The 9,382-nt window shown below is 37.0% G+C and overlaps 1 protein-coding gene across 1 annotated transcript; it reads left to right on the plus strand.

The window, feature by feature from the left end:
* Positions 1–11: 11 nt before the first annotated feature.
* LOC107661186 (RIMS-binding protein 2-like) lies at positions 12–2,986 on the plus strand (the record flags this gene model as incomplete). Its single annotated transcript, XM_016450660.1, has 3 exons — positions 12–89; positions 174–323; positions 2,721–2,986. Coding segments are annotated over 3 exons (417 nt in total), but the record flags the coding sequence as incomplete, so codon positions are not given.
* Between the last annotated feature and the right edge of the window lie 6,396 nt (positions 2,987–9,382).

Consider the following 9,382-nt stretch of genomic DNA (forward strand, 5'->3'; position numbering starts at 1 on the left):
TGTGCTTTCTGTGGCAGGCTGAACTGACATTCTGTGCTGGCGATATCATTGCTGTTTTTGGGGATATAGATGAAGACGGCTTCTATTATGTAAGTCTCAGTGTTGTGCTGACCGCTCACGCTGCTTTATTCTGAGCCTGCAGCACTATTGTGTTTTGTTTTTTTGTCTTTCAGGGTGAGCTTAATGGACATCGGGGCTTGGTTCCATCCAATTTTCTCGAAGAAGTGCCTGATGACGTGGAGGTCTATCTGACGGACACTCCCTCCCACCGCGGTCAGGACGAGCCCAATCCGGTACTGGCACTGCGCCCAGAGACCAAACGGGTACACCATCGCCGTTCTCAGCGCTAGGCCCTGTGTCCATTCATCCTCCGTTTGAGTTTCGGTCCACTCGCCGTCTCTGTGTTTTCTTGTGCTTGTTTGTTTTTTCGTTATGTGACCGTGGTGGTGATTTCCAGTCCAACCTTTCTTGCTCTAGGAAAGGGAGAAGCAAAGCCCACTGCAAACAGAGCCTTTTTGAGAGCATAGAGAGACAGGTACGAACGTGACTCTATTAAGAAAGCGAATGTTCGTAGAGGGTCGCCAGAAGACTGTGGAAAAGGCCAAATTCCGTTCCTGCACCGGACTACGAATAAAGCATAAAGCATTTTTGCACTGAAACACAAAACCCTACTTAAGTGAAGCTGTTTGCATTAGTCAAAGTGCTTTGTGAAGTCCATAGGGTCTGTGGCTCGTGATTTGTGACCTTGTTAAAAGACTGATTTGGAAACTAGTTTGTAGTTGACGCATGCCTGTTTTTTTCCAGAACAGACCTGTAGCTTTGATATAAAAGTAAACTACATTACCCCAAATGTTGTATTTCAAAGGAGGCTTTGTTTCTTTTTGTATATTGCACATTGTCCAAAAACTCTATTTTTTTTTTAGATCATATGAACTAGCAGAACATTTATTACTCATTCCATCTCTTTCTGAGAGACTAAAATAATATCATTCATGATGTAATTACAATAAATCGAAATAAATTAAAAACTAAAACAAATATGTATTTTTGCTAGTAGACATTTAGTGAATACATATGTTTGTTTTTGTGTATGTGGTGGTGTTGTTTTTTTCTCCTCATAATTTTTTTTAATTTTTTTATGATGTTGCTGCATTCTAATTTCCTTTTTTCCCCACCGGCTTTGCCAAAAAAAGAAAAAAAAGCTGAGGAATATTGTTCATTTCCTGTCCTAGCAGACTTTTGTCTTGCTAGGTAAGTTGAGCAAACTGGCGATACCAGTGATCAGTCTCATGCATGGGATTTTATACGCAGCCTTTATGAAATTTTTGAATGCATTTTTATGGGTAAATTATATCATTGGGATGTAGCATTAGTTGAATAAGAATGATCTGTTGACGTCTAAAGATACATTTTGTTTTAGATTTTTCTGCTTAAAGGAATAGTTCACCTCCAGATGAAAATGTATTTACTCACCCTCTGGCCATCCAAGATGTAGAAGAATTTGTTTCTTCACTGTAACAGATTTGAAGGAAATTCCCTAAAGTGAATGGGTGCCATCATAATGATAGTCCAAACAGCTGATAAAAGCATAATAATACACAAGTAATCCACATGACTCCATTCTATGAACTAACGTCTTGTGAAGCGAAAAGTTGAGAATTTGTAATGAACAAATCCATCAAGACATTTTTAATGTCAAACCATTTAATTTGGGTAAAATACAGTACGAGTCCTCTTCATAATATTGCTTCCTCCAGTGAAAAGGTCATCTTGTCTGAATCAGGAGAGAAATATGCACAGATCAAGCACCATTTACACACGAAAACAGTCCTAAATAGTTCTAAACAAATATGTCTGGATTTTGCTGTGAGAAGACAACAGGGGATGGACCTCTTCACTGGAGTAAACGTTACTGTGGATTATGGACTCTTTGGCCAGAAGTGAAGTTTAAAGTTAAAATGCCTTAATGATGGATTTGTTTCTTACAAATACGCAGCTTTTGAAATTAATTGATGGACTGGAGTCATGTGGATTACTTGTGGATTATTGTGATGCTTTTATCAGCTGTTTGGACTCTCGTTCTTTATTTCCAAATCTGATCAAGGAACAAACTCAACTACTGTACATCTTGAATGGCCTGATAGTGAGCAAATTTTCATTTTTGGTTGAACTTCCTTTATTATCCCTTTATTGATGTTTCTTAATTCAAATGATTATTTTTCAAATTTATTTAGTTTTCTATCTTTAAAAAAAAAAAAAAAAACACTTTTCTGCTTAATGTGCCAGTGCATTAGACTTGTATGGTATCTGCAGTTGGTTCCCGTGCTGTGTGGAGTCCTTGTGCTGTCTATTTTGATGCTGTTTTACAATATAAAATCCCCTCACCCTTTGAGGTTTCTAACAATTCAAACACAAATTAAATGAAGGAATGTTTTCACATTTCATATCTGTATTAGCAGGCAAGAAGAAATGTAATAAAACAGTCGAGTTAATTCAGGAACCAACCATATTATCTGCCTTTTCTCTAAAGATCCAATCTGTGAGTAGTAATATAATTTTTGCTCTTACTTTCTTGGCACTCTTCTAGTCTGAGATCGTTTGTTTTAAACCTCAGAACATAAGCTGGACTGTTATGTATGAAGAAGGCAGATAATAAGGCAAAATATAGTCTTGCTGTATAATATCCCACAATTTTCCCTTCCCCGTGGATGTTTCATTAGGTGCCTGTGGAAAGTTCAGTGCCAGCTCCGGCCCCTGGAAGACCCGCCTCTCCCACTGTGCGTCCTTTGCTTCCCGTTGGCCCAGTCAGGCCGCTGAGCCCTGCCAGGGGTCCACGAGACCTGGCATCTAAAAAGAAAAAAGGACTGCTCTCTAAGGGGAAGAAACTGCTCCAAAAGTTTTCAAAGTAAAAGTATGAGATTGATTTCAAATTCATATGGCTACAACAGCATACAGATTTCTCTCTCAAAAGGGAAACCACCAATCCTCAGTGTTTCAGACAAGTCTATGGTGATTTTTTTTTTCTCACACACAAAAAAAAATTAAATCTAAACAGCTTTCACATTAACATGCCATGTACATATTCTGAAAAAGCTCTTAATATCCAGATGAAAAGGAATGACATATATAAAGATGTCACTCATATGTCAGTGAGCTTGCTAATTGGCTGTCAGAATGAAAGCATGTAGAGGACAAAGAGATATTATTAATATTTAAAGAATTCCTTCAATTATAATTTCCACATTTCAAATCAAAGTGCTGGATTTTGAATGAAATATTTAATCTCATAGATTTTAAAGTTTGGTATAGCACTTGGTGATAAAATTCTATCTTTAAAAAAAAAAAAAAAAACACTTTTCTGCTTAATGTGCCAGTGCATTAGACTTGTATGGTATCTGCAGTTGGTTCCCGTGCTGTGTGGAGTCCTTGTGCTGTCTATTTTGATGCTGTTTTACAATATAAAATCCCCTCACCCTTTGAGGTTTCTAACAATTCAAACACAAATTAAATGAAGGAATGTTTTCACATTTCATATCTGTATTAGCAGGCAAGAAGAAATGTAATAAAACAGTCGAGTTAATTCAGGAACCAACCATATTATCTGCCTTTTCTCTAAAGATCCAATCTGTGAGTAGTAATATAATTTTTGCTCTTACTTTCTTGGCACTCTTCTAGTCTGAGATCGTTTGTTTTAAACCTCAGAACATAAGCTGGACTGTTATGTATGAAGAAGGCAGATAATAAGGCAAAATATAGTCTTGCTGTATAATATCCCACAATTTTCCCTTCCCCGTGGATGTTTCATTAGGTGCCTGTGGAAAGTTCAGTGCCAGCTCCGGCCCCTGGAAGACCCGCCTCTCCCACTGTGCGTCCTTTGCTTCCCGTTGGCCCAGTCAGGCCGCTGAGCCCTGCCAGGGGTCCACGAGACCTGGCATCTAAAAAGAAAAAAGGACTGCTCTCTAAGGGGAAGAAACTGCTCCAAAAGTTTTCAAAGTAAAAGTATGAGATTGATTTCAAATTCATATGGCTACAACAGCATACAGATTTCTCTCTCAAAAGGGAAACCACCAATCCTCAGTGTTTCAGACAAGTCTATGGTGATTTTTTTTTTCTCACACACAAAAAAAAATTAAATCTAAACAGCTTTCACATTAACATGCCATGTACATATTCTGAAAAAGCTCTTAATATCCAGATGAAAAGGAATGACATATATAAAGATGTCACTCATATGTCAGTGAGCTTGCTAATTGGCTGTCAGAATGAAAGCATGTAGAGGACAAAGAGATATTATTAATATTTAAAGAATTCCTTCAATTATAATTTCCACATTTCAAATCAAAGTGCTGGATTTTGAATGAAATATTTAATCTCATAGATTTTAAAGTTTGGTATAGCACTTGGTGATAAAAACAGTTCAAAAAGCACTTTAAATATGGTCTGACATTGTCGGTCAAATAGCAGTAAATTATAAAAAACCTCCAGACCATATTAAGTGCATTAGTCCGAAACAAAAAGGACCACAATCAAAAGAAGTATTTCCATAGAAAGATGCGCAAGGTGCAAAATGGCATAACTGACCAGAACAGTCTATGAGCAAATCCTTTTAAACATTGCTGTGGCCTTCATCTAAACTCAGTAAGTACAGTATATTACATCTGATGTCTCCATACATCAGTCTTTGCCAAGTATCCTCCCTTTTGCTTGCTCTAAGATCTCCCTTTTGTGCGTTTATCATGAGAATGACTCTGAAGTTATAAAAATACAATGAAAAGTTTCTGTGTTTGCCTTTCAATGCACAATTCGTTGTGTTTTGGTGAATGGCTCGTGTGTGTGTGTGTGTATGTGTGTGTCCCCTCTGCATCCATGTTCGTGCAACCCCTTACAACTGAAAAAGGAAAAATGTTGTTCTAAACTTTTGTGATAATGTGACGTGCTGCTAAATTACAAGTTGTTTCCTGTTCCTTTCAATAAGGGTGGTGTCGTCTTCAGAAAAAGAAATATTTAAGCAAAGATGGTGTGTAGGTGTCTCCTTGAATTTCACTTACTAAGGGCCAGTTTACACAAAATGCATTTTTGAAATGTTTTTTTTTAATAGTTTTTCAATGTAAACATGCGAAAGACTGACATTTGACACTCTTTCTCAACATTCTCGTTTGTTTTTAAAAAGCAAAAGTAGTTTGACTACACGCATAGAAACACTGTGTTCTTTGCCATTCGATTTTAAACACAAGAATGCGTTCTGTATAAACGGATTTTCATGCAAAAATGAAGTTTGTCATTATTTAGGCTGCCCACCCTAACATCAGTCCAAAACTCAATGACTTTCTTTATTCTGTGGAACATAAAAAGATATTTTGAGAAATTGCTCTCACTCTCTCTTTAGTCCGTACAATGGAAAACTGTTCAGATGCCAACATTCTTCAAAATAGGCCTATCTTCTTTTATGTTTCACAGAAGAAAGAAATCATACAGGTTAGAATGACACTTTCATTTTTTGGGTAAACAACCCTTTTAACACTGGTTTACACGAATGGGTCATGGCTGGTTATGAGAACATCATCTATAGGCTTAAATGACATATCCTTGCTGCTGTTATCATTGGCTGTTTTTCCTGAGGTCTTTGCTTGCTATGGTAGAATCAAACTCCTTGTGATAGTCTCTTTGCTGAGGACTTTATAATACATATTCTCAGCTACCAAAATACAGGTTAAGTAATACCCTCAGGCAAAACTACCTATGATAGCTCAGTTGTCTCAAGCTATAATCTAGTAGTTTACATAAGGGGCAACATCTCTTGCATTAACACAAAACATCTTGCCTCTGCAACTGGAAATGCGAGGTTGAGCCAACATTTGGTGGCATCTCACAATAATGTGGCCAGTTGGATTTAGATTGCACTCTTGAATGGTTTGATCCAGGGTAAATACTGTGTGTGTTTGATATATATATTTTTTATCTTTAAAAAAGATTATAATAAAAGTATACTATATTTAAGCATTTTAATAAAAAATTGGGGTGAATGGAGTTTATTTGTTGTAGATGAAAAACATGGAGGGTTCTAATAATAATAAAAAAAGGTTGGATAGCCAAAAAGGAATGTATGAAATGTTCAGCTGCCTGTATAGCTTGCAACATCATTTTGCCAAAAGAAAAATAAAAGAGATTACATATATTTTCATTTAACAGAAATATCTCTATTATCATAAATCCCAAGTGTTCGTTTGTGACTGGATGTTATCATTCATTTCTCGGTTACTCTTTTGTACACCATTTGTAGATAATTTATAAATGTTTATACTTAATTTACAGATTTTCAGACTTTTTTAGTGCTTTAAGATTTAATATTCTACAGTGTAAGTGTTCTCCATGGTGTCTTCAAGAAAAGATGCTCAAGACTGCAATTCTGTGCTTGTTCTGTGAATTAAAGAGAAAAAAGTACTTGTTGGTCTATATTTACTAATATGGACTATTGTGTGGCTGTGCATGTGTAGAACTGTGTAAAATATACATTTTCTATGAAAATAAATGTGATATTTTTCAAGATCAGACTTGAAATTGTCTTGGCAAATCACATAGCATGTCTCCCAACAGAAAACTCCACAATAAATATAGAGACAACCCAGTAGATGGCAGCAGTGACCTCAGTATCTTGGTACTTCTCACTTAAGGCATCATGGGTAAGGTGAGTGAATTAATATTTCTGTGTTGTGGATGAAGGGTGCACTTTTCTCAACTCTGTCAACATATTCCAAGAGCCACATTTATCACATTTAATGATGGGTTCCAACCGGGCAGCAGACCTGGTGATTATTTGTAGATATTGTGACTGCTGTGTCTTATAATGATCTACTTTAAAAAGAATAGAGCAGCACATTCTAAGATTATAATTGTCTAGTTTATCCGCTTCTGAGGTGTCATCCTGCTTTTTTTTTTTTTTTTTTTGCATCAGGCTGGTGTTACTCACACTGTAGTGTTTAAAAATTCAAAGCATTTAATAAACAATATGGTCAGTTAAAGGAATAATTCACCCAAAAATCCATCAATCAAAGCTGTTTGTTATTTTTTTCCATGGAACACAAGAAGTATATTTCTCAGAAAGAAAAAAAACAACGTCCAAAGTCTGTCAACACTGTAAAAACACTGTAAAAGTATAGGTCATATGACTTGTCTTCTAAAGTCATACAATGACTTTGTGTAACCAAAACTGAAAAAAAAAACTTAAATTAGATCTAAATAATATAACATATTAAACTGATTATATTTAGTCCATATTAGAAAAATGTTGTGTTGCATTGGATATTGCATGTGACATAATCAAATAAGAAGTGCTTTTATTATTATTATTATTATTATTATTATTATTATTATACTTGCACAGAACAATTTTATTTTTGTTGAATTCATCTGTTGTTATATGGTAAGAGCTGCAAAACAATCCTTCAAAAATTTCTACCTTTGTGTTCCATGGAAAAATGACCACCTTGAGGTTTGGAAACAACATGAGGGTAAGAAAATAATGACAGAACTATTTTATTTTTGGTGAACTGAATTGTTGTTATATGGCAAGCGCTGCATAACCATTCTTCAAAATTTTCTAATTTTGTGTTCCATGGAAAAAAATAAGCACTTTGAGAAACATGAGGGTGAAAAATAATGACAGAACTCTCATTTTGGGGTAAAGTTTCTCTTTAAAAAGGCTGCTGAGAGGAAAGGAAAGTGCTTGAGCCTGCTGCAGAGGTTTCAGAGGAATAGGCAGTACCAAAATGCAAGAGGACGAAGTGCGGGCCAGCCCTGCCTACAGAAAAAAAGGAGGAGAGCGAGAAATGATTATGCTCGTATATCACCACGCTAGGCTTCTCTTTCTCTTGGCTCGACTCTCCTTCCATTCAGGAGTGAGCTGTAATGATCCCGGGGGGCCCTGGGCCAATGGATGTTTAAAATTCTCTCCAGCTTTGACCTCTCGATCAACGCCGTCTTTTAACAAGGGCCCTGAGCGGGGACACGGGCGCCCATTCATCTTCCTGCTGCTTTTCGTGAATATTTCAGAGGCTGTAAAGCAGCTCCTTTTCAGAGCAGTGTCTTACTGACCCCTGAATGACAGAGGATAACCTAGTACTGTTCATGGTTTTCTCTGTCATGTTATTTAATATGGCAATACTTTTGTGGCCTACTGTCCAAGTCCCTTTACAGGGTGTATAGCATGGGTGTATTTATAGGGTGTATATTTAAAATAACCAAAATAGCTCCATGTAAATCATAAACTCGCAGTAATAAGATAATGTCATGACTAACGAGACAAAGTGGCAATTAAGGCTGGGCTGTTTAATGCAGGCCAGGATCCCCATGTAGTGTATAAAATGCCCTGCCACTGCAAAAGCGTGTTAACTGCATCTTTAACTCACGGAGAAACAATGGAAATTGTAAAACTTAAGATATGTGTCCACAACATAAGCTACATACATTTACTTTCTTTTCGTGAATATTTCAGAGGCTGTAAAGCAGCTCCTTTTCAGAGCAGTGTCTTACTGACCCCTGAATGACAGAGGTGTGTTCAATAGCAGGTAACTCATCGGATGGGTCAGGGTTGGACACAATTGCGCACATTTGTCATCGTCTTCATGAATATGTTTTGACTGAGACGCGAGTCTCCTTATATGAACCACAGTGTCCATGCTGAGACTCCCTATTAATACTGAATACTGGTACACTGAAGCCTTGCTTGAGGCTTTGTCTGCAGTTAATGTCCACTTACTTCTATCATAGGCTTTCAGCCCCACTTTGAAGGAAGACGTCTGCCACGTAAGATCTGAGCAGGAATTTGCAAGGCTGACCTTTTACAAAACTAAAATAACTTTCAGCAAATTTATAGTAATTGAAGCGAACCGAGCACACGGTGAGCACAGGTGTAGAACGACATTGCAGGTTAGCAGTAACTTATCTCTCCATCCTGTAGGGAGCAGAGTGATATACATCCACGACACGCACTGCAGAGCGCATTCATTCATCACCTGCATAGAAATTCAGCTCACACTGAGCGAGAGCGCCTCTGCTCAACTTTATCCATAGATCAACGTCACAAAGGCTTTGACTGAGACTCCCAAACTCTCCCTTACTACTTTTCCAAAGGGTTCCTACTGCTCCAATTGACGGACGCCTATGCCTTTGTTTGCTAAAAGTGATACATTTGTTGTTTTATGACTTCAGCTCTGACTTTGCCCTCCAACTTGGGTGATTTTTAACAATTGTCACTTTGTTAGCATAGCATTGACACTGTAAACAAAGTGACACACTTTTTCCTAAAAAGGTGGAATAGCAGTTTTACTAAATTCTGCCCTCATCTGTCTTTTGTAAAGTTAATAATATAAATATAAAAAGAGGA

This window comes from Sinocyclocheilus anshuiensis, unplaced genomic scaffold, assembly GCF_001515605.1.
Source record: "Sinocyclocheilus anshuiensis isolate Anshui unplaced genomic scaffold, SAMN03320099.WGS_v1.1 scaffold671, whole genome shotgun sequence".
NCBI lineage: Eukaryota > Metazoa > Chordata > Actinopteri > Cypriniformes > Cyprinidae > Sinocyclocheilus > Sinocyclocheilus anshuiensis.